This window comes from Lissotriton helveticus, chromosome 2_1, assembly GCF_964261635.1.
Source record: "Lissotriton helveticus chromosome 2_1, aLisHel1.1, whole genome shotgun sequence".
NCBI lineage: Eukaryota > Metazoa > Chordata > Amphibia > Caudata > Salamandridae > Lissotriton > Lissotriton helveticus.
Genome location: NC_136059.1, coordinates 1,676,446,848 through 1,676,473,214, shown reverse-complemented (window position 1 = coordinate 1,676,473,214; position 26,367 = coordinate 1,676,446,848). Strand labels below are relative to the sequence as shown.

The 26,367-nt window shown below is 51.1% G+C and overlaps 1 protein-coding gene across 1 annotated transcript in view; it reads right to left on the bottom strand.

The window, feature by feature from the left end:
* The window catches only part of LOC144818836 (uncharacterized), a 1,999,126-nt gene that overhangs the window by 1,515,713 nt on the left and 457,046 nt on the right, over positions 1–26,367 (bottom strand). Inside the window, 2 exon segments of the mRNA XM_078676624.1 lie at positions 21,254–21,421; positions 21,506–21,562. Coding sequence (XP_078532750.1) covers positions 21,254–21,421; positions 21,506–21,562 — 225 coding nt within the window.

The following is a 26,367-nucleotide window of genomic DNA, read 5'->3' as shown; positions in this document are numbered from 1 at the left end:
CAATCGCGGTTGGTCAGTCACCACTGCAGATCTTTTGCACTTCCCTCTAATACCTAAACCAGGTCAGAGAGATTCCGCTGATGCTGTGCCTATTGGGACTTCAGGTCCCACTGTAGAGCCTGCATATGCCAGTGGGCATGAGTTACCAGCTGAATGTTAGAGGCCAGGAGGTTCAGCAGCCTCAGAGTCAATCTCACCAAAATCCAGGATAGAGGCTAAAATATCAAATCGTAGCCTGAATATCCTGGACTCGTCGCTAAAGAGTATAGGCTCAAAACTGCACTGTGTGCAGAACAGCTCTGATATAAGGGAGTGCCTGAGAGGAAGTCAAGTGTGACTTCAGCACATTGAAAATGAACCCCAGCAAATGCAGAAGGTTCTCCATAGTCTGGAAGTGGGAGACGACTGCCTGGGGCAATCCTGGCTTCAACAGCCAGTCATTGAGATAATGGAGGACTAGAAACCCAGAACTCCGCAGATGTGCTACAAACACCACCGTCAACTTGGTCAAAACCAGAGGGGCACTGGTGAGGCCAAAAATAGAGCAAAGTTAACTGAAAATGCTCGTGGCTCACCGGGAACTGTGGACAGGATGGGTATTTGAAAGTAGGCATCCTGCAAGTCCAGTGTTACTATCCAGTCCAGTTTCCAGGGAAGACAGGATCTGAGCCAACATGTGCATCATGAAATTCTTCAAGCAGAAGTTGAAAGGGTGCAAGTCTAAAAATAGGGCAGAGGAATCTGTAAAGCATAGGTTTTATTGGTAACAGTAGACCTCTCAGAATTCTTTTGACTTTATGGTATTGGATTAACGTAGACACATGTAAACGCTGATTCAATTACCTTCTCATTAAGTATGCAAGTTGTTTAGATTGTTGCGTAATGGGACCTCATTGTGCATTAAAAGAAGTTTCCAGAATGAATGTGCATATTTCTGTTGCTTGTTCAGATGTATACGCTTTTATATTAGCATGATTGTCCATGACGCTTGAAATTGATTCAAATTACAATTTTGATTATTTCAGGTGCTACAATAGAAGTGACAAAACCTTGTGAAAAGTTTTTATTATAGTGTACGCCAATCGCTACTTCTTGGTTTGCTTAACTTAAATCCCTTGCATACTTACCTGGTATGTGTACTGTCTATCATACATATAACATAATTGAGATGTTAAACCAAGAACCACTTGTTTCTTAGACCCAGAGATCACTGCATTAAGAATATATCAAATAATAATCAAACTTATTTATACTTTTGAAAACAGGTTTCTTTACTTGTTTTCAAATTCTCATGAAATCTTTTCTAGGAGAGATCTCTGTATTAGAAAATATTTAATGAAAATGTATGATATATTCTTAATGCTGTGCTCTCTGGGTCTAAGAAACAAGTGGTTCTTGGCTTAACATCTCAATTATATTATATATATGATAGACGGCATACATACCAGGGAAGCACGAAATGTCAATCATTGATGGTTTTTCAATTACTTTGGATGAAGCACATGGTGGTTGGACTTGATCCTTCCTTTTAGACTTTTTAGAATAATCACATATCTTGGGGCTTGATCACATCCCACTCGTTGAGTAATACACCACAAACTACAATCATCCACATGGTCTCATACGGAATTGAGGAATATACATATATTGGTTGTTGCTGGGTTAATGTCGAACTTGTTGCATTTTCTCGTTTTTTACAGTTATTCAGAACAGCCCCTGAAGAAGGGAGTGCATCTCGAAATGCATTGGGCAGTTTGCTCTTTGTCAAGAGCATGATATAGGACAAAAAGTGCTGTCACAAATATGCTTTTATTGTCTCAAAGTTATGTTAATGAAGTTATCCCCCTAGCAGGCCTCACAGCCCATAAGGCAGGATGCACTATACCACAGGGGAGGCATAGCTGCATGAGCAATATGATCCTACATTCTTAGACGTTTGTAAGTGCACTGAAGCCATATTGAGTACATGGGCTGGGAATTTGACATTATAAACTCCACAGCTCCAGGATGGCTTTACTGAAAACTGAGATGTTTGATATCAAACTGCTCAGCACAAACTCACACTGATGCCAGTGTTGGATTTATTGTAAAAAGCACTCAGAGGGCATCCTAGGGATGCCCCCTGAAAAATTACCATCTCCCTTGTGTCCAGCTGACTGGTCTGCACAAGCCTGCCACACACAGACATGTTTCTGACCCCCTGAGGTGGGAGCACTTGTGCTCTTGTGGGGCAGGGAAAAAGGATGCTTAGGGTGGAGGTGCTTCACCCCTACCCCCAAGCAGGAACAACATTCAGAGCGGTGAGCATCAGAGGCTTCCTGCCCTTTGATATGCTAGCCAGGGCCTCCCCAGCTAGTGGAGGCGCCCATCCCCTTGACCTAGCCCCAGTTTTAACAGCAAGGTCGTAGGGAAAATTAGTAGCCAGGAGAAGTGTATCGCCACTGTACCAGGACCAACCCTAAGGTGCCCTGGACCGAGATGACCCCCCTCCTAAAAAAATCCTCCATCTTGAATGGCAGGATTTCAGCCAATCAGATTAGGGGATGCCCTCCCCCCCATACTAATGGTGGGGTCACCCTAAAAGGCAAGTAGCCTACTAGCTACAAGCTGCCAGTCCTGTTACACCACCAAATTCAGTATTTGCGGCATACCTTAACCTTGATCCTCAGATTCCTGCAACCGAAGAAAAAAAGGACAAAGATGAGACAGGGAAGAAACATTTGAAGACGATGGCCCCAGCCCTACTGGCCTGACTCCAGCTTAAAGAGCCTGCGAAGACACCACCTGTCCTGTAGCCAGCATCTCTCAAGAACCCTAAAAAGACTGCCACTCTTCAACAAAAAACAGATCTCCCGAACATAGCAGCCGTGTCCAAAAAACTCCACTACAAGGACTCTGGATCCGCAAACCCTGCCCACTTTGCACCAGACACCCACGGCCAGAGTCTGATTGGCTCACCTGTCCATTGAAGGCTCCCCTGCGATCCAGAACTCTAATCCATAGGAGGCTCACCTCTCCTGGAACCCACAAAGTCGCCTGCAGCCTCTACTTGAAGGGTCCCTGTGACCGCCTCCAGTGAAGAATAACCGATACGGATTAGTTACTTACCTGTAATCCTAGTTCTCTTCCAGGGGTATCCTCATCAAAGTCATAAGCATTAGAATATTCCCTGCATGGGCGAGAATATTCTAATGCTTATGACTATTGATGAGGATCCCCTGGAAGAGAACAAAGAGCACCCCTGCATCCTCAGCCCTCCGACCTTGGCGAGACCAGCCAACGGTGCCCAGACCTCCTTCGAGATCTCAACTTACTTGCCTTGCTGGTGGTCACCTTCAGCCAGCCTCCTGGTGCCAGCCGGCAGCACCTTTGTGCGACCAAGATTCCCCATTGAGAAGCGCTGCTGCTGGTGGTGGTGGTGGTGGTGGTTTAAGGTTGATGCTGCCCGTGGCCCTCCAGGTGCTTGCTTTAACACCTGGGGCCTGGGCCTGGGCCCTGGGCCCTGAAACCACAGGTATCTACCTGCAATCTGCACCTGGTTTGGTGCCCCCAGTGTCCATTGACTAACATTGGGCCCAGTGACCTCTGCACACAGCTGCCCTAGTGCCGCTGTTGGTGCAGTTCCTACCTTAAACTTACCCTTGCCCAGTATTGGTCTAAACGTCCCAGAGACTGGAAGAGTCATACTTACATGTTAATGCAACTGTATTTCTTCCACAGGATTACATTGCATGTCTCCTACTTCATTTAAACTGTATGTTTCACAACTGCTAAGTTCTACTGTTTGATTGACAACACAAAAGTATTTTTATTACTGTAAATCATTTTTACTGCCTTGCAAAACAATTCCTACTGCATTTATAGAAGTCTTACTGCCCTTGAAAGTGTTACTTACCTGCAACTTAGTTCCTCTTAGTTCTAAAAATAAAATAAAGTAATAACTTTTCTTATACAAAACAATTGGCTTGGATTCAGTCTGAGTGTGTGCAATCATTTCTTGCCTGGGTGTGTACAACAAATGCTGATAAACCTAACGGCTTGAACCCACTACCACAAATACAGCTTTTAGTATTATCTTCTTAAGCATCTGTAAGCCTCTGGGGATCCACTGGATTATGTGCACACTATGCACAAGTTACTACTTGTGTAACGATATATCTGTAAGAGACATTAGTTAGTATTAGATTCCTTACCTTAGAATATCCCCAGGCGTCAGACTGGATCCGGAAACTTTTGCGTAGCAGTACCCTTGCGCGTCGGTAGGCGTCGTCTGCGGCTCCGCGTCCGCCGTCGGCGTCATGGGCGCCGTGATGACGTCGTCGGAGTACTTAGACGCCGCCTCCGCGTGCTGACGTCAGTTCTTAGACACAGCTTTTCCGCGCCAGAAACGCAGAGCCATGTTAAAAACCAACACTGGTGCCATTGAAACTAGGGCCCTGAAAGGGGGTAACCCTAACCCTAGATATTGGTTCGCAGAACTGGGAGGATGGGTGGGTTGGTAAGGAATCTAATACTAACTAATGTCTCTTACAGATATATCGTTACACAAGTAGTAACTTGAGCATCTGAAAGAGACACGTTAGAATTAGATTCCTTACCTTAGAATAGATACCCCAGCAATACCAAACCCCGGTGGTGGGTCTGCGAACCAATAATCACACCAGAAAGTCCTGGAGGACGGAACGGCCAAAGAAGCCATCCCTCCGGACTTGGCTGTCCAGGCAGTAGTGTCTTGCAAACGTGTGCAGCGATGCCCACGTAGCTGCCTGACAGATGTCTTGTAAGGGCACACCCCTGCCCAGGGCAGTGGTAGCCGCCGTTGCTCGGGTATAATGAGCCCGCAGTCCAACCGGGGGCTCCTTCCTAGCCAAGGAGTAGCATGCCTGGATACACAGGATGATCCACCGGGAGATGGTCCTCTTGTGCACCGCTTTCCCCTTCTTAGCGCCCACGTAACCAACAAAGAGTTGGTCATCCACCCGGAACTGGCGTGTGCGATCCAAGTAGAATGAGAGCGCACGTTTTGGGTCCAGACGGTGGAGCCGCTCTTCCTCTTTAGAGGGATGCGGTGGCGGTAAGAAGGTTGGCAAGGTGATAGACTGCCCGATGTGGAAGGCGGTGACAACCTTGGGCAGGAAAGAAGGTTTGGTACGCAGCACCACTTTGTCCGGATGGACAGAAAGGAAAGGTGGAGTACAAGAAAGGGCCTGGAGCACACTCACTCTCCTGGTAGAGGTGATGGCAACCAGGAAGGCAGTCTTCAAAGTCAGAAGGCGAAGAGGACAGTTGTGAAGTGGCTCAAAGGGAGCGCACATCAGAAACGTAAGAACCAGGTTCAAGTCCCACTGAGGCATCACAAACGGAACAGGAGGAAACGTGTGTGTGATGCCCTTAAGAAATCTATTTACAATAGGGGACTTGAATAAAGAAGGTTGATCAGGCAGCCTGAGAAAGGCTGAAAGGGCAGAAAGGCAGCCCTTGATAGTGCCCGGAGCAGAGCCCTGCTGGGCAAGAGAAAGAAGGAAGAGAAGAACCTCAGAAAGAGGGGCATTGAGGGGATCCACAGCCTTTGCTGTGCACCATGCCACAAATCTGTTCCACCTGCAGGCGTATACCGACTTTGTGGAGGGACGCCTGGCTGCCAGAATGATGTTACAAACTTCAGGAGGCAAGTCAAATGGCCTCAACTGTCGCCGCTCAATATCCAAGCATGGAGGTGGAGATTGGACAGGTTCGGGTGGAGGACCGTCCCCTGCTGCTGCGACAGAAGGTCCTCCTGAAGAGGCAGACGAACCGGGGATCGACTGACAGACTGAGTGTGAGAAGTTGGCCTGATGTGCAGTGCTCACTATTCTAGTGATCACTATATATCAGTCCAAACAACCCTTATTGATGATTGGTTGTAAGTCAACCTTATAGACCAGCTATCCTAGTAGCATGGATACGAGCAGTCTAAGGCTAAGACTCTAGAGGGCGTGTTAAGCCAGCTGTTTTACCATCACATTACCCCTTGAACACCCAGTGAAAGGACACCACACAAGTGTTATGAAAATAAACCGTGTATTTATTAGAATCACAACAACCCTGTACTCTTTATGAGGACAGGGTGCTAGGCACACAACAAAACTCTTACGAAAATACTTAAGTTAGCACGTTATACACAAATGCCCGAGGGGCACGAAAAACCATATACTTTAAAAGTGGAATGCGAAATTACTAGCAGGTAAGTACAGTACTAATAGGCTTTGGAATCGCTAGGACTTGACTAGGGAATCGTTAGATTACTTCTAGGAGACCCAGGGGACTCGGGTGCAGAGTGTGCACTCTCACGCGGGATGCGGGACAAAGTCTATGGAAGCTAGTAAAGTTAAAGTTAGTGTTCACGGGCGAACCCGACCTGGTAGGGAGAAAACGACAGTGGATCCTGACCCTTGGATAGTGAGGCTATGCTGGGGCACCGAAATGCCGAAGTTACCTAGCCCAGGGGCAGCAGCTGCATAGGTCTCAAAAGACGTCGGGAATCCTCGTTGCCGGACCAGGAGCCTGGAAGAAAGATGCTGGCAGGCGACCAGTGAAGATTGTTCGAGTTGATCCAAGCCTGGATCTGGAAGAAGGATGACACCTGAAAGCAGAGGGGACCAAGTTCGTGACTACTAGCCAGTAGTCAGTGGGCACCAGGAGGGCACCGGATGGTAGTCACCTCGACTAGGTGAGTGGGCGACGCTGGCTCTGCAGATCTCACGGACCAGGAGGCGTTGTCGGCAACCAGGATGGAGAGGCGAGCTGTCCCACGATGGATGAAGCTGTCGGCGTCGAAGTTACCCAGGATGGGGCAACAAGCCTTGGCTAATTCAAGGCACGCGGTGGACTCAAAATGGCATCTTGAGTGGACCAGGAGGGTCCGGGGTGCTCCTCTTCGGGAAGGGAGCAAGGGCCAGTCTGGAGCAACCAGACTAGCAGCAGTGATGTCGTCGGGCGTCGTTCAGAAGGCCACAAGCCAGCGGGCTAGTAGCCAAACAACGCGGTGAGCAGCAGAAAGCAGAAGGGCCCCACGCCGATCGTGGAGATGCTGGGGGGCTGCTCTTCGGTGCTGGAGCTGCTCAGGGTCGGGGCTTCTCGGACTCCAAAGCACTCACCAGGAAATTACTCGTTGGGCTTGCTGTGCAGAAGTCGTGCAGTCTTGAAGATGGCCGGTCCCTCGAGGTCTCGTCGCACCCACGGTTCTCAGCTTGGCTGTAGAGGTGGGTAGAGGTCAGAGGTGCCAGGGAAGCCGGTTCTCGTCGAGCTGGGCAGTCGGATTCCAGAGGAAAGACGTGCAGCAGACCACAGTGTTCTTGCGATGGTGCCTGCGGATGCAGGGTGACTACTCGTTAGCCACAAGGGAGAAATCTTAGGAAGAAGTCTTGAGTTCCTTTCGTAGAAAGTAGGTTCAGGATTCAAAGATGATCTGATTTGGAAGGGGGCCAGTCCCTACCTTTATCTGGGAAAAGGGGGCTGGCACGCGACTAAGTCCTGCCCTATGGGTGGGACCAGGAGGGGGGTGGTAACACCCACTTCCTTGGCGGGCTTTTCCCCAGCACAGGGTCTGGAGTGTCCCTGGAACTGGTTCAAGCCAGCCTATGCACAGTGAGCACCGGGGTGCCACGTGCAGTCACCTTCCTCTGAAGCCCTGCCTACCTACAATACACAAAATCCTGTCTGGGACCGTGCTGGCATCGCCCCTGGCAGGAAACCCTTTGTCCTTATCTCCTGCTCTGGGAGGACTCCCAGCAGCAGGAGGGCAGACTTGTGTCTCGGTGGCAGCATCCATTTTGTGGAGCTGAGGCTCTGTTTGACTTTAACCGGGGTTAGGGGTTACATACATGTCGTGTCCCTCTAGAAGGGTGGAATGCTAACCCCGTCGCCAGAATTGGCGAGGGGTTAGTATTCCAATTCGTATGACACCTTACTCGACATGTTTTGATAAAGCGATACCAGAGTTGGCACATAACCGCGAGGATTATAATGCACTTAAGAGTATATGGTATGCGATATCATGGAAACGGCTAAGGGATGGATCCCGAAAGCCGCAGACAGGCTCAGCTCATGCCAGAGCACCATCTCACACGATTCCAAGCACTCTGCCTTCAGGATTGTTAAGGCCTGCCATAGGAGTGACTGATAGGAGATCTGTGTGTCCATTTTAGGGTTAGATATAGGTATACTATATCTAAAGCAAAGGGTGAGTACACCACCTTGCCCCAGCTGTCGTGCAGCCAGTTGTGTCAGTTTAGTTAGTCAGCCCAGGGGTGGCATAATACATGCTTCAGCCCCTGGGAGACTTCTGGGTACACCTCAGCCCTGGGTACAGGGACTTGGAGAGGGCCCAGTGCCAATTCAGTACCTGAGTACAATTTGGATAGAGAGAACAGCTAGGCTGTGGGTCTGATTAGCAGGCCCACAGCCAGGGAAAGTCGTAAACCAGTGCAGCAAAAAGCAAAAATCTGGGTGATCATAGGATTGCAGACCCTACTCTCCTACATGACCCCCCCCCCCCCCCAAACTTTGGGACAATAAGCTAACCTTGACCAGGTGAGTCTTCTTGCTCTAAGTGGAAATACCTGGAGAGCCCATCAGCATTGCTGTGATCAGTACCAGGTCTATGCTCCACTGTAAAATCCATCCCCTGTAGGGAAATGGACCACCTAAGCAGTTTGGGGTTTTCACCCTTCATCTGATTTAGCCACAAGAGGGGCTTATGGTCTGTCTGAATGGTGAAGTGAGTGCCAAACAAGTAGGCCCTCAGCTTCTTCAGGGCCCAGACCACAGCAAAGGCCTCCCTCTCAATAGCTGACCAATTTTTCTCTCTGGGTGTCAACCTTCTACTAATGAAAGCAATAGGCTGATCATTACCATCAAAATTCAGTTGAGACAGAACAGCCCCACACCCAACTCAGAAGCATCTGTTTGGACAATGAATGGCTTGGAGTAATCTGGACTCTTTAGGATAGGTGCTGTGCACATGGCCTGCTTTAGGTCATTGAATGCTTTCTGACAGCTTGCTGTCCACTGAACTTTCTTTGGCATCTTTTTGCTTGTCAGGTCATTAAGAGGGGTCACTATGGACCCATAATTTCTGACAAACTTCCTATAGTACCCAGTCAGGCCCAAGAAAGCTTGAACCTGAGTCTGGGTGGTTGGAGGAGTCCAGTCCTTGATGGCCTGTATCTTACTCTCCAGTGGCTGAACCTGGCCTCCACCTACAAGGTGGCCCAGGTATACAACCTGTGTCTGCCCTATCTGGCACTTTGTGGCCTTGATAGTGAGGCCTGCCTTTTGCAGAGCCTCTAACACTTTCCTCAGGTGGACCAGGTGATCCTCCCAGGTGGAGCTAAAGACAGCAATATCGTCAAGATATGCTGCACAGAAGTCATCCAGCCCAGTGAGGACTTGATTCACCAACCTTTGGAAGGTGGCAGGTGCATTTTTCAACCCAAAGGGCATTACCACAAATTGATAATGTCCACCAGGGGTAGAAAATGCTGTCTTAGGTTTGGCCTCCTCAGCTAACCTGATTTGCCAATACCCAGCTGTCAAATCAAATGTACTTAAGAAGTTGGCAGAAGCCAATTTATCTATAAGTTCATCTGCTCTTGGTATTGGGTGGGCATCAGTCTTAGTGACTGCATTGAGGCCTCTGTAGTCTACGCAAAACCTCATCTCTTTCTTACCACCCTGGGTGTGAGGCTTTGGCACTAGAACTACTGGGCTAGCCCAAGGGCTATCTGAGGGCTCAATGACTCCCAGCTCCAACATTTTCTGCACTTCAGTTTTGATGCAGTCCCTAACATGATCAGGCTGTCTGTAGATTTTACTCTTGACAGGCAGACTGTCCCCAGTGTCAACATCATGGGTACACCAATCAGTTTGGCTGGGTGTCAGAGAGAACATATGCCTGAAGGATTGCAGAACTTGCCTGCAATCCTGTTGCTGATGGTCAGTGAGGCTGCCACAAAAGACAACACCATCAACTGATCCATCATCAGGATTCTGAGTGAGCAGGTCTGGGAGAGGGTCACTCTCTTCCTCCTGTCCCTCATCTGTGGCCATGAGCAAGCTCATGTCCTTCCTGTCAACATATGCCTTGAGCCTGTTAACATGGAGCACTCTGAGAGGGCTCCTGGGAGTTCCAAGGTCCACCAAGTAGGTAACCTCTCCCTTTTGCTCAATGATGGTGTGGGGCCCAGACCATTTGTCTTTCAGAGCTGCTGGGGCCACTGGCTCCAGCACCCACACCTTCTGTCCTGGCTGGTACACAGTCAGAACAGCCTTTTGGTCATGCCAAGCTTTTTGAAGTTCTTGGCTGGCCTCAAGGTTTTTGGATGCCTTTTCCATATACTCAGCCATCCTGGAGCGGAGACCAAGTACATAGTCCACTATGTTGGTTGCAGGCTTTTTGAGAGGTCTCTCCCATCCTTCCTTCACCAAACACAGGGGTCCTCTCACAGGATGCCCATACAGAAGCTCAAAGGGGCTGTAGCCAACCCCCTTCTGTGGGACCTCTCTGTAAGCAAACAAGAGGCAGGGGATCAGGACATCCCATCTTCTCCTAAGAGTTTCAGGTAGTCCATGAATCATCCCTTTGAGGGTCCTGTTGAATCTCTCAACAAGCCCATTGCATTGTGGATGATAGGGTGTGGTGAACTTGTAGTTCACACCACACTCTTTCCACATTGCAGTCAGATATCCTGACATGAAGTTTGTACCTCTGTCAGAAACGACCTCCTTTGGAAAACCCACTCTGGAGAACACTCCAACTAGGGCTCTTGCCACCACAGGAGCTGTGGTGGTCCTCAGGGGAATAGCTTCAGGATACCTGGTGGCATGGTCCACCACCACCAGTATAAACTTGTGCCCTGATGCTGTCTGGGGTTCCATTGGACCAACAATGTCAATCCCCACTCTTTCAAAGGGAACCCCCACCACAGGTAGTGGTATAAGGGGGGCCTTTGTTGTGCCACCTGACTTACCACTGGCTTGGCAAGTGACACAGGAGCGACAAAACTCCTTGGTATTCTCATTCATATGGGGCCAGTGAAAGTGTGAGACGAGCCTGTCCCAAGTCTTTGTCTGACCTAAATGACCTGCAAGGGGAATCTCATGGGCCAAGGTGAGAAGGAAACCTCTCAGAGACAAGGGGATGACCAGCCTCCTGGTAGCACCAGGCTTGGGGTCTCTTGACTCAGAGTACAGGAGTCCATCTTCCCAGTATACCCTGTGGGCACCTGTGGCATTCCCTGAAGCCTCAGCAGCAGCCTGCTGTCTGAGGGGTTCAAGGGAAGGGCAGGTTAACTGTTCCTTCCCCAGGTCTGCTCTGGAGGGTCCCCCTGAGCCCAGAAACTCAACTCGATCAAGTTCAAGCTCTTTAGGCTCAGTTTCCCTCAGCTCTCTCAGATCAGCCTCCTCAGAGACTGGATCCTCAACCTGGGGTAAGGGGGAAGGCAAAGCCTTACCCTTACTGCTCTTCTTCTTGGAAGGTGTCTGGTCCATAATTTCAGGATCCAGCAACTGTTCAGTGGGGCATCTTCTGGCCTGTGACCTGGTCACAGCAAGCACATGTGCTGGCAAGCCTAACATCTCCATGTGAGTCCTCTGCTCCACTTCTGACCATTGTGATGACTCCAAATCATTGCCCAACAAACAATCAACTGGGAGGTCTGAACTGACTACAACTTTCTTTTGTCCCTTCACTCCACCCCAGGAGAAAGCCACAATTGCCACACTATGACTAGTAGTGACATTGCTGGCATTGGTCACCAGGAAATCAGTACCTGGCATGATCTGTCCAGGGTCCACAAAGTTAGGTGTCACCATGGTGACACTGGCACAAGTGTCCCTATAGGCCTGAGCCATTTTGCCATTAATCAAAGGTGTCTGCCTGTATTTGCCCAAAGTATTGGGACTTATTTCAGGGGACATATCTATATCCCCTGTACAGACAAGGACAGCCTGAGTGAGTGTGCCAACTAAGTTGTCAGACCCCTCAGTACCCAAGGTTAACCCAACTAATGCCTTGGGAGGTACACTACCACTACTGACTGTACTAGGGGGTGCAGTTGCCTTAGGGGCTGTAGTGGCAGGAGTTTGTCCTCCTCTTTTGGTGCACTCACTAAACCAGTGAGATTTACTTTTGCAGTACTGGCACCACCTTTTTGACTGGCCTTCTTGAGTCTTCTTCTTCTGGGAAGCCTGACCCCCACCCTCTTTGGTTTGTTGGGGACCTGGTGAAGACTTCTGGTCATTTTGCTCATTCTTAACATTACCCTTCTGGTCTGCTTTCTTCTGACCACCCTGGTTCTGGTTCTGGTTCTGCTTGATCCTTGTCCTGACCCATTTGTCTGCCTTCTTTCCCAATTCTTGGGGAGAGGTCAGATCTGAATCAACAAGGTGCTGGTGCAACAACTGGTTCTGACAAATGTTTAAAATTTGTTCTCTCATCATTAGATTATACAATCCTGTGTAATCTGTAACCTTGCTACCCAGCAACCAGCCCTCCAAAGCCTTAGTGGCACAATCCACAAAGTCAGACCAGTCCTGAGACTGAGTTTTCTGGGTGTCTCTGAACAGCAACCTGTACTGCTCGGTGGTTAAACCAAACCCATCAATCAGTGCATTTTTCAGGACCTGGTAATCATTAGCATCCTCCACTCTTGTAGTGAGGAGCTTGTCTCTACCTTTACCATCAAAGGAGAGCCACAGTATAGCTGCCCACTGACTTCGGGGAATGCACTGCACAGTGCAGGCCCTCTCCAAAGCAGCCATCCATTTCTGGATATCATCCCCTTGCTTAAAGGGGGGCACTATCTTAGTCAGGTGTTTAGTATCTAAACCCTTCTCTCTATCTCTTGGGAGATTGCTGCCACCAGTGGGTGCTAACCCACTCATCTGCTGCTTTCTAGCAAAGGCAAGCTTCTCTTTGGCCAGGGCAAGTTCTTCCCTTTCAATCCTCAGTTCAGCTTGTCTCATCCTAGCCTCATGCTCCCTTCTCTGAGGGGAAGTAAATCTCCTCTGTGGAGGATTCCTTCTCCCCTGAGAAGAGGCATTAGAGTGCAGAGATCTATTGGAGTCCCTAGAAAGAGATCTATCTCTCCTAACTCCAAGGTTAGGCCCACTTAGGGTTAGTACTGGGGGTCCCCCAGATCCTAGCCCAAGTAAGTCTAAGTTGGCCCTGGTTAGCCTTCTGACTACCTCAAGACCTTTGTCTACCTCATCCCCAGAGAGTTCCTCCTGATCCTCCTCTCCCTCAACTGCTGTGGCAGTGTTGGGGAGGTCTGGATCTCCAGAGGTTCCCTCTAAGGCTGGCATATTCTCATGTAACTGAGAAATCTTTCTGGCATCATATGTCTCTAAGAGACCTATCAGAAAGGGAGTGGTGGGGTTAGACCCCTGCTTCAGTTTCCTGGAGACACAGATTTGTCTCATCTCCTGGAAACGGAGAGCTGCATATCTTGAAATGACCTGTGGAGGGTCAACACTGACCAGGGGAGTCAGGGCACCGGATGGTAGTCACCTCGACTAGGTGAGTGGGCGACGCTGGCTCTGCAGATCTCACGGACCAGGAGGCGTTGTCGGCGACCAGGATGGAGAGGCGAGCTGTCCCACGATGGATGAAGCTGTCGGCGTCGAAGTTACCCAGGATGGGGCAACAAGCCTTGGCTAATTCAAGCCCACACGGTGGACTCAAAATGGCGTCTTGAGTGGACCAGGAGGGTCCGGGGTGCTCCTCTTCGGGAAGGGAGCAAGGGCCAGTCTGGAGCAACCAGACTAGCAGCAGTGATGTCGTCGGGCGTCGTTCAGAAGGCCACAAGCCAGCGGGCTAGTAGCCAAACAACGCGGTGAGCAGCAGAAAGCAGAAGGGCCCCACGCCGATCGTGGAGATGCTGGGGGGCTGCTCTTCGGTGCTGGAGCTGCTCAGGGTCGGGGCTTCTCGGACCCCAAAGCACTCACCAGGAAATTATTCGGAGGGCTTGCTGTGCAGAAGTCGTGCAGTCTTGAAGATGGCCGGTCCCTCGAGGTCTCGTCGCACCCACGGTTCTCAGCTTGGCTGTAGAGGTGGGTAGAGGTCAGAGGTGCCAGGGAAGCCGGTTCTCGTCGAGCTGGGCAGTCGGATTCCGGAGGAAGGACGTGCAGCAGACCACAGTGTTCTTGCGATGAAGCCTGCGGATGCAGGGTGACTACTCCTTAGCCACAAGGGAGAAATCTTAGGAAGAAGTCTTGAGTTCCTTTCGTAGAAAGTAGTTTCAGGATTCAAAGATGATCTGATTTGGAAGGGGGCCAGTCCCTACCTTTATCTGGGAAAAGGGGGCTGGCACGCGACTAAGTCCTGCCCTATGGGTGGGACCAGGAGGGGGGTGGTTACACCCACTTCCTTGGCGGGCTTTTCCCCAGCACAGGGTCTGGAGTGTCCCTGGAACTGGTTCAAGCCAGCCTATGCACAGTGAGCACCGGGGTGCCACGTGCAGTCACCTTCCTCTGAAGCCCTGCCTACCTACAATACACAAAATCCTGTCTGGGACGGTGCTGGCACCGCCCCTGGCAGGAAACCCTTTGTCCTTATCTCCTGCTCTGGGAGGACTCCCAGCAGCAGGAGGGCAGACTTGTGTCTCGGTGGCAGCATCCATTTTGTGGAGCTGAGGCTCTGTTTGACTTTAACCGGGGTTAGGGGTTACATACATGTCGTGTCCCTCTAGAAGGGTGGAATGCTAACCCCGTCGCCAGAATTGGCGAGGGGTTAGTATTCCAATTCGTATGACACCTTACTCGACATGTTTTGATAAAGCGATACCAGAGTTGGCACATAACCGCGAGGATTATAATGCACTTAAGAGTATATGGTATGCGATATCATGGAAACGGCTAAGGGATGGATCCCGAAAGCCGCAGACAGGCTCAGCTCATGCCAGAGCACCATCTCACACGATTCCAAGCACTCTGCCTTCAGGATTGTTAAGGCCTGCCATAGGAGTGACTGATAGGAGATCTGTGTGTCCATTTTAGGGTTAGATATAGGTATACTATATCTAAAGCAAAGGGTGAGTACACCACCTTGCCCCAGCTGTCGTGCAGCCAGTTGTGTCAGTTTAGTTAGTCAGCCCAGGGGTGGCATAATACATGCTTCAGCCCCTGGGAGACTTCTGGGTACACCTCAGCCCTGGGTACAGGGACTTGGAGAGGGCCCAGTGCCAATTCAGTACCTGAGTACAATTTGGATAGAGAGAACAGCTAGGCTGTGGGTCTGATTAGCAGGCCCACAGCCAGGGAAAGTCGTAAACCAGTGCAGCAAAAAGCAAAAATCTGGGTGATCATAGGATTGCAGACCCTACTCTCCTACACTGAGTAGCTCTGGATACCAGTACCTTCTCGCCCAGTCCGGAGCCACAAGGATGACTTGGGCCCGGTCGCGCTTGATCTTCAGCACTCTGGGCAGAAGTGGTATAGGCGGAAAGGCGTACAACAGACCGCAACTCCACTCGCGACGAAAAGCGTCTCCGAGCGAGTGCCGCCTTGGAAATTCCAACCCGCAGAACTGATGACATTGCGCGTTCTCTTCGGTGGCGAATAGATCTAACCAAGGCTCTCCCCATCGCTGAAAGAGGCCTTGCGCCACCTCCGAGTTCAGACGCCATTCTAGATCCATCATGCACTGACGGCGGAGCTCGTCCGCCATGGCGTTCAGAGAACCTGCCAGGTGTTGAGCCACCAGGGTCACGCCCTGGCGTTCCAGCCATTGCCAAAGGCGAAGAGCCTCTTGACAAAGGGTCCACGACCCCACCCCGCCTTGTTTGTTGCAGTACCACATGGCGGTGGTGTTTTCCGTGAACAGCTGCACTACACTCCCCCGGACAGAGGGGAGGAATGCCTTCAGTGCCAGACGAATCGCCCGGAGCTCCAACAGGTTGATGTGGAGCCGGGCCTCCGCCGGAGACCAGAGGCCTCTGATCTCCGCCTCTCCCATGTGGCCTCCCCAGCCCTGGAGGGACGCGTCCGTCACAACTATGTGCTCCGGTAGGGGAAGGGAGAGGGATCTGCCGCTGACCCAATCGCGGTCCGTAAGCCACCACTGCAGCTGTCTCGCAGTGCCCTCCGAGATCAGGACGTGGTCGGATAGGTTGCCCTGATGCTGGGCCCACTGAAACTTCAGGTCCCACTGCAGAGCCCGCATCCGCCATCTGGCGTGATGCACCAGTAGGATGCAGGAGGCCATCAGCCCCAGAAGCCGCAGCGTCAACCTGACCGAAACCCGGGATAACGGCTGAAAGATGGGAATCAGAGCCTGAATATCCCGGACCCGCTGTTCGGGTGGATAAACCCGAAAACGCGCCCAGAACCGCTCCGGTGAAGAGGAGCTTCTGAGAGGGGCACAGGTGTGACTTCGGCACATTGACTGAGAACCCCAGCTGGTGCAGGAGGTCTGCCGTAGTCTGGAGGTGGCTGACGACTGTCTGGGGCGAGCCCGCCTTCAACAACCAGTCGTCGAGGTAGGGGAAGACTGAAACCCCTAACCTGCGCAGATGAGCTGCGGCCACCGCCATCACCTTTGTGAACACCCGTGGGGCGCTGGTAAGGCCGAAGGGAAGCACGGTAAACTGAAAGTGCTCGTGGCCAACCATGAACCGCAGGTAGCGCCGGTGGGCAGGCAGGACGGGGATATGAAAATAAGCGTCCTGCAAGTCCAACGCTACCATCCAGTCTCCTGGGTCCAGGGCAGCCAGGACCTGAGCCAGTGTCAGCATCTTCAACCTCTCCTTTCGGAGGAAGCCGTTGACGTTCCTTAGGTCCAAGATAGGGCGTAGGCCCCCTTTGCCCTTCTTGGGTACCAGAAAGTGGGAGTAGCAACCACACCCTACTTCTGGCCCAGGAACGCGCTCGATGGCCCCCTTGGCCAAGAGGGCCGTAACTTCCTCCTGCAGAAGTCGCAAATGATCCCCCCGATACACGGTGGTTCCGCGGTGGCATGGCTGGAGGAGTCGCCTCGAAGGGGAGGGAGTAGCCCCTTCGGACGATTTGCAGCACCCACCTGTCCGATGTGACAGTGCGCCAGTGGAGGTGGTGATGGCGAACCCTGCCCCCCACTGGCGTCACATATGCCTGAAAGCACGGACTAGGAGGGTTTTGAGGCGGATGCTGCGGGGTAAGGTGTGGACTGACCTCGCCGTTGCCCCAGACCGCCCGGACGGCGGTTCCCACGGCCGCCACCGCGTTGGGTATTGCCCTGCGGAGCGTGGCTGGCAGCGCGTGTGGGCGCACCCCATCCGTGGCCACGAAAGGAGTGAAAAGCAGCCGAATGCTGGCGCGGGCCCGAGAGGCCTAAGGACTTGGCCGTAGCCCTGGAGTCCTTAAAGCGCTCAAGAGCATGGTCTACTTGGTCGCTAAAGAGGTGACGGCCATCGAATGGCATGTCCATGAGCGTGTTCTGGACATCTGCCAAAAAGTTAACGGACCTCAGCCAGGCGTGGCATCTGACCGCCACCGTCGTTGCCATCGCTCTACCTAGCGAGTCGGTGGTATCTAGCCCACACCTGATGGAGTTTTTGGCTGCATCCCGGCCCTCCACAAGGGCTTGGCCGAGTTTGGCCCGTACCTCCAACGGACACTCTGGCAGCACTTCCGCGACCTTATCCCACACAGAGTGGGTGTAAGGTCCCAAGAGGCAGGCGGTGTTGGAAGACCGCAGGCCCAGACTAAGGGAGGAGAAGATCTTCTTCCCATACTGGTCATACCTCTTGGATTCCCTGTCCGGCGGGGCCGACGGGAACGCTGTCTGGGAATGGGAGGCCTGGATGAACAGGCTCTCGGGGGTAGGGTGGGTGGACAGCAAACATGGGTCGCCCGAAGCTGGGCGGTGGCGTCTGGCCATGTTCCGATCTACGGGCGAACCCGTAGCGGACCAAGTGCCCAGAAGAACGTCGGTCAAGGCCTCATTAAAGGGCAGCAGAGGCTCGGCCGAGCTCGACTGCGGTTTAAGGACCTCAGTGAGGAGGTTAGTCCTCACGGCCGCGACGGGGAGCTCAAGGCCCAAGGCCTTGGCAGCCCTCATCAGCACCACACTGTAGGTTGCCCCCTCCTCCGTAGCCACGGTAGAGGGGGGGGGGGGGGGGGGACAAAACCAGTGTCTGGAGAGGTGCCCAGGCCACTGGCCTCCCCAAGGTCTCCTGTCTAGTCCTCATGAGACTGACACTCTCTGGTCAGAGGGTCCTCAGACCCCTCCCAGTCGTCCTCAGCACCCATCTCCTGAAACTCAGGGTCCTCAACCAATGGGGCCTGTTCATAGAAGTTAAACTCTCCAAACGACGTCTGGAGCAGCGCCCATCGGGGCCGTCCCGACGTCGGAACAGGAACGAAGGTAGGACCGGGGACGGCGCCGCCCGAGGACGGCGCCGGAGGCGACACCTGAGGGTCCGACGCCGGGGAGGTCGTAAGGTCCACCGGCGACGATCCAGATCCCGAAGGAGGTCCAGCGGCGTCCCGCGGCGCCGAGCCCGAAGGCGCCGGCGGCACCAGAACAACTGAACCCCTCGGCGCCGGGCCCGAAGGCGTCGGCGGCGTCGGGATAGCGGGAACCTGCGGCGCCGGGCCCAAAGGCGTCGGAGCTGTAGCACCCGACGGCGTCAGGGCCGAACCCCCCGACCCGCTAGGGTTCCCAGACGGGTCCGCTGGGCGCGAAGGCGCTGCAGAGCCCATCGGAGAGAGTTTCCTCATGGCCATGAGGAAGCGCTCAACTTCCTCCGGCGTCGCGTTAAGCCCAAGGACCGTAGGGTATGGGGCTGGACGCGGCACCTGCGACTCCGTTGGAGCCGTGTGGGTGGTGTCACCCGAACCCCCGGCCGCATTGCGTGAGCGTCGGGGGGAGTCCGCAGAGCGATGACGCCGCTTGGACTTCTTGTGCCTCTTACCTGACGACGACTTCGACCCGGAGGAGTGCGGCCTACTCTCAGAGCTGTGGTGGCTCCGAGCCCGCGACCTGTCCCTCGACCTCCCATGGCACCGAGACCTCTCGCGGCGCGGGACCGACTGCCGGAGTTCGAGTCGCCTGCGGGACCGCTCCCGCCTGGCTTTCGAAGAGAGGGCCCGGCAGTCGGAGCAGGCCTTGTCGTCGTGATCGACGCCGAGACAAGTTAAACACAGTCGGTGAGGATCCGTGACCGACATCAGACGGTCGCAATCCTCACAGTGCTTAAAGCCGGGCATCCCTACGGCACCGTTGGAGTCGAAGACTCGAGAAAGGATCAAAAATGATCAAAAAGGTTAGTCAAAAAATGACTAGGGTTGCTGCTTTTTCCAGATCTGCGCTTGCTGGCGCGGAAAAAAGAAGAACTGACGTCAGCACGCGGAGGCGGCGTCTAAGTACTCCGACGACGTCATCACGGCGCCCACGACGCAGACGACTAACGCGGAGCCGCAGAAGACGCCTACTGACGCGCAAGGGTACTGCTACGCAAAAGTTTCCGGATCCAGGTCTGACGCCTGGGGATATTCCAAGGTAAGGAATCTAATACTAACGTGTCTCTTTCAGATACCTTACTTTATTATAGTGTATACAGAGCAAGCTTCCTACAAGCAGCACTTGCACAACTCAATCCCTAACTCTGTGGGTATATGGACCCAGGAAGCACACAGTATTCTCCAACTACATTGCAAAGCTGGCAGATGAGAACATCCTTTTGCCATAGGTATCCAGACTCTATGATTCCCTATCTGGTGATGTGGTGGGGAACATGCCAGGGCTTACTTTGGAGATGGAGGCCTAGACAACCAGACTCTCCAGGGTGGGGTGCTAGGTGAGGAAAGCTGGGTCTAAAGGAGTTAGACAATGGCGGCGGGGAATTGTTCTGTGCACAGGAGCCTTTGTGCAGGGCTTGGTTCATGCCCTAACTTAGACATCTGTAAGGGTTTCATTGAGAGGAGAGGTTCTGTGTAGGCAAATCCTTGCAGAATCATCTTGACTGTCACTGTATGCAGCATAAAGTCCACGACCTCAGCCGCCCCCCTCACCAGTAAGGCAAATCAAGGCTTTTCCTTCGTAGCCACACAAGCAAGGGAGACTAATAAAGTGTCTCGGGAGGTGTCCAGACCACTGGCATCTGCCAGTACCTCATACTAGTGGTCTTCGTGCTCTTCTAAATGTTTCTGATAGCCATAAGGATCCTCAGATCCTCCCCAATCATACTCCTCACAGGGCACATCAAAAAAAGATTGTCCTAGCTACAACTCGGAAGGCCGAGTTCCAGCCGTCACCAAAGTCTGTGTTGGGTAATGCCTATACAGCTGTGTGTCAGTGTTGGGTACGATGATCGCATCAGTGCCCTGGGAGCAACAAAACTGGAACTGGAAAATGTCATGGTCTCGCAACTGGAGACAGTCTGGATCTAGCACCGCATACAGTCTGGATCCAGCATCACATACAGGGGGCCGACTAGGGCAGAGGGAAGACCCTTCAAGCAGAAATCCAGTGGGGGCACCTGCCATATCCAAGAGGACAGAAGGCGCACTCGAGGGGTCGGCTCACCCTAAAATGAGGTGCCAGGCCTCTCATAAAACTCCTGTAGCTGGGTGGGAGTAGCTTAAATTAATTTCAAGAGACATGGAGCGGACCCAGAGATAAGCCATGCAGCTGAAGGTTGATGGCGCAACTTTCTTTATAGCCTTGAAGTCATGGCCCGGCTACAGGTACCAGAGGCAAACCAGATGGAGGTCTGTCACAGATATCTGCCTGTGACACAAATCACAGAGGTTAAACCCCACTGGTTTCTTGGGGGACATCCCTGCTGCAGTGGGAGACAAGTCTTTGAAAAAGAATCTCAACAAAACATTGAAAAAAATGTCGGACAACAAAATGAGTGGAGGTAGCTATCTCCGGACCTTTGCTGCCTGGCGAAGAAAGAAAAGAACTGATGTCAGCGGCCTGGGGTGCAGTCAATATAGACCCTGTGCAAGCCACTTCTCGCACAGCAGACGGAGAGCCTAACAACGCCATCTACCAATGTGCAGAGGTACTGCTCAGGATTTTCCCCATCCAGTCTAACACCAGGGGAATATTCTAAGGTAGGGAATACAGAACTAAATATTGTGTAGGAAGTTCTAGCAACACTGTAGATGGCCATAGATATAGCTTAGGGGAGATAAGTCCATATAAAGAGTTCTTCCTACATACATGTATCACAATATTAATAGCAAATATATTTTAAAGCAATTTCTAAACATTTTGTTAACATACCTCGTGTTCTTTCTGTGCTTCCTTTTCAAGCAACTCAAACTCGGAGAGTTCTTTCTTTTCATTTAACTGCACTTTCAAATCATTGATTTCATGTTTTAGTCTCTCATTCTCCAATACTACACTGTCAAAATGTTCCCTCATTGTAGCCATCTCATGAAAGGTACTTTCCTAGAGAAAACAAAATAACTGAATGGTCACTACTTGAGCAAACATTAAAATACCATATCCACTATATAAAGTTACTAATAATACCTTCTCCAACATCAGAGCTTCACAAATCTGGACGCTTTCCTGAAAATCCTCATTGCACTGCAAGTAGAAAAAAAATGTTTTAAAGATCAGGAAGATCGACAAAAACTACCAGAAACTTTATGCACAAAAAGGCAGAGCTATTAAAGGCAGAGCTATTAAAGTCATTTGGAGATTTGTGAGCAGAAATAGGGTCAAAAAGATTCATGGCTGGTTACATTTTGCCAGTGAGCAACGAGCCCAAATACTTGGGATGTTTTCTATCAAGGGACTCAAATTTCAGGTGAAAAATTTACAGAAAATCAAAGAAAAAGTCCCACTTAATATGAAATAACTTCATCTGGTTGTAGTCTGTAGTCTCTCTTCTTGCAGATCAAACTTATGTTCTGAATGGAGGAGAGTAATGGTGCATTACCTGTCACACAAAAGACGTGGGAGCAATAGTGCATAAGCAACCACCAGTTTTACTCGGTTGACACATGAAGACACCTAAAATCAGTCTACCGGAAGGTAGATCAAGCGATAAAGGGGTGTTTGTCAATAACGTGAATGAGGACTAAAGACCAACTGTAAAACAGTTACCAAGATGAGAAACGTATAATTGTTCAAATCATTCCCCATCAAAATAGGAGCCCCAGGTAATTGTATGTTTATCAGTGAACAATATTAACATGCAGCTACACAAACAACCATGTTCTTTAGCAGCACATTTACCTCACATAAAATGGCAAACTTCAGCCAATAAGGTGAATGTGCCCTCCACTGCAGCAAGAGGCAACTATTGCTCAGATTCCTAGCACAAATGTGGAGGGATAGTGGAGAAAGGGGGCGCATCAGAATGGAGATTAGTGAAGAAGGCATGTGAATCTGTGAAGCATACCAGTGCAGGAGAATTGCAGTTTAACTTGTTTTGTCTTCAACATTGGAACTTTCATAGATTCACATGCTTAAATGGGAAGAGCAGTTGAATACAAAAAATACATATGTATAAATAAGTAGGTGGATCACATGCACTCCCTGTAGGAGAGTAGGGTCTGCTTCCTATGGTCACCCCCACATTTTGCTTTTGCTTTACTGGTTTTCGACTTGTGGCTGTGGGCCTCCTAACCAGACCCACAGCCCAGATGCACTCTCTAAATTCACACCATGTACTCTAGGTACATCCACAATTGGGAATTGGTTCACATATCAGCCCCTGTAGAAGTGTACCCTAGGTACTCAGGGCATAGGTGTAACCAAGACCTATCAGGGGCTGCAGCATGTATTGTGCCACCCCTGGCTGGCCACTCAAACTGACACAACTGCCTGATCACTCAGCTGGGGCAAGGTCGTGTAATCACCCCTTGCTTAGGTATGGTATGCCTATATCTACCCTTATATATAGACACACAGTAACCTATAAGTCACTCCTATGGCAGGCCTTAACAATCCTGGCGGCAGAGTGCTTGGTTATGTGTGAGATGGTGCTCTAGCATGAGCTGAGCCTGTCTGCAGCTTGCGGAACCATGTCTTTATAGCTGTTCAATGATATTGCCATACCATATACTCTTAAGTGCATTATAATCCGCGCGGTGTTTGGCTTTATCTACACATGTCGTGTAAGGGGTCATACGCTTTGGAATACTACCCCTCGCCAATTCTGGCGACGGGGGTAGCATTCCAACCTTCTAGAGGGAGAAGACATGTTTGTTGCGGACTATCCCGGTTAAAGTTAACCAGAGCCCCAGCATCACAAAATGGATGCTGCCACCACAGACACAAGTCTGACCTCCTGCTGCTCCTGGGAGTCCTTCCAGCGAGGGAGGCCTGGACAATAGGTTTCTTGCCTGAAGAGGTGCGAGCACCACCCCAGACAGGACTGTGCATTGGGACAGGGAGGACTGAATAGAATGAGACACTGCCTGGGGCACACAAGGTATCCCATGCATAGGCCAGTTCAAACCGGTGCTGGGGCACTCCAGCCCCAGCTCTGGCGCGAAACTGGACAAAGGAAAGGGGGTGTAACCACCCCCCTTCCTGGTCCCACCCGTAGGAGAGACCTAGTGAGTAAACCAGCCCCCTTTAGTTGTATAAAGGTAGGAGCTGACCCAGGAGACTTTAGATTAATCCTGGAATCTAATAGAAGACGAAACTCTGGACCCTTCGGCATTCAACTGAAGCCTGAAGAATCTCCCTTGTGGCCAAGGAGTGACCACCCTGGGCAACCAGGCACCATCCAGCAACTCGACGGCTTGCTTTGTCCCTGTTCCCGCCGGAACTCGAGCACAGAGCCTGACAAGACTTCGACCCCCGGACTCCTCTGACCCCACTGCACGACACCAGCACAGCTGAGCACCATGGAAGGCGTCGGATTCCGTGGAAGCAGCCAACTTGGAAAGTCTTTAACTTGCTACCAGTGCAGCTCCTGGGGCATCCTCGAAGCTGTGCACTGGGGACTGAGACACCCAGACACCGAGCTCTACCTGCACCGAAGACCAGCCCTCCACACTCCACGAGATCTGCGTGGGGCCCTTCTGCTTGTGTTCTGCTCGACGCGTTGTCCGGTTGCTGGTCCGTTGGCTAGTAGCCCTCTGACGACGATCCTTGAGAAAATCCACCGCTGGTCTGGTTGCTCCAGACTGGCCCTTGCTTCCCTGCAAAGGTGAAGTACCTCAGACCCTCCTGGTCTGCACCAGAAGCCTTTAGTGTATCCTGCGTGGGTTGCCTTTGCTTAGGCTTGTTGGCTCCGATCTTGAAGCCGACCCCTCCATCTGCGAGAACCTTCGTGGGACAGCTCCTCTCCAGCACCTGGTCACCTGGACACCTCCTGGTCCGCGTGGCTGCAACGACAAGCTTCACATCTGCACCTGATTGCTCCTCGACGACATCTGGTTCCTTCCTGGTTCCAGCCAGTCACTGGCTAGTGACCTAGACTCTGTCCCCTCTGCTTTCAGGTCTTCTTCAACTCCGATTCACCCTTGGATCCACCCGGACATCTTCCTCCTGGTCGCCTGCAGCATCTTCTTCCGAGGCTCCTTAGGAAACGACGAGAAAACCCGACACACTTTGACACCTATGCACCTGCAGCCCGTGGGTGAGGCAACGAGAGTACTTCGGTGCTCCTGTAGGGATTGACTATCCTAGTGTCCAGTTTTGCTAGTTGTGTAAGCCTAGTTTGACCGGAAGTGCCCTAAAACTTCATTACTTACCTTTTTATGTTCCTGTTGACTTTCTATTGACTCTCGCGTGAGTACTGACTCTGCACGCGCCGCCTGTGGGCCTCCTACTCCTAAACCAAGGGTCAGATAGTGTAGCCCCAGCGATCCTCTAGGCCCTAGGCCTTTCCCAAGTCGTGGTTCTTATACCACTTACTTAGTATATGGTTTTACGCGCCCCTAGGGCCTAACTGTAAATTGTGCTATTTAATGTATTTCTGAGTATAACTTATGTGTTTTTGCCTCTGATCTCAAAGAGTTCAGAGGAGTGTGTTAGTAAATAAATACATCAATATTTTATATATATATCCTGTGTGGTGTCCTTTCATTTGATATTCAAGGGGTTACATATGGTAACACAGCTGGCTTTACACGCCCTCAAGAGTCTTTTAGCCTAAGACTGTTCTGTCCACGCTACGTCTGGGATAGCTGGTCTATAAGGTTGACTTACAACCATCACCATAGGGTTGTTTGGACTAGTGCAAGGTGTTCACTAGAATAGTGATCCTCACATACCAGGCCAACTTCTCACACTCCCTAAAGAAACCAGTTGTGCAGGACCACTCGACTCACCACCAAACAACCAGCTGCAAATATATCTATGCAGTGGCACTTGGTAAACATCGCAAACATGCACTTGCTCTGTGGGGCAAGTTTAGAGAAAGTCATGGAGCACAAGAACCGTAATGACACGGCCATGGATGATATGCATCTGGTGGTTTGGGCTAGTGCTTTCCAATGTGTAGGCGAGTGGCTCCTATGGAATTATACGATAAAGGCAGAAATAGACCGTGCAATTCCTTTCACTGTAATCAGGTAAAGTCCAAGTGGCACAGGAAACACAGTTGATCAGAACTTCTGATGTCCTTCGATCTGTCAATATAGTACTTAAGGGGTCTACAGACATCCAAAGAGAAGAATACCTCAAGCTTGTGAAGTAAAGTCGAACAGGGAGACTGCAGAATGACAAGTTTGCCGAGATTAAAGTGAGGGAACTTTAGGCACGCATTTTGTGCTGGTAAAGAGCAGGACCTAGTCTTCCTAAACACGCAAGAAACAGGAGTGTGGAATCGAAAACTGTTTGTCCAAGAGACTAAATGCTACAAATATCTACTTGACCAGCAAAGAAAACCACTTACCCCATTAACTCCCCAAATAACTTAGACGGACCCGAAAAGAATGTATCTGTAGTTTTATATAGTGTAGGCCGCTTTTCAGACATCAGTGCACTTTACACGCAAAAATTTGAATTGTGAGATGGGCCTCATTAAAAAAAATTCTTGGTCTACATTGTGTAGGCAAATCAATTTTGCATACTTACGATTTATATTTTGGTATATGTTAGTCAGAATGAAAATAGAATACAGTTACAAACACCAAGATGAACTACGATGACATCTACAAATATCAGAGCTTCAGGTTGGAATCACAGGTGGCTATAAGCACAAGTTACTTACCTTCGGTAACGATATATCTGTAAGAAACAGTAGTTCGTGTTAGATTCCTTACCTTAGAATAACCCCAGGCGTCAGACTGGAACCGGAAAGTTTTGCGTAGCAGTGCCCCTGCGTGTCGGTAGGCGTCGTCTGCGGCTCCGTGTCCGTTGTCGGCGTCGTTGGCGCCGGAATGACGTCGCCAGAGTACTTAGACGCCGCCTTCGCGCGCTGACGT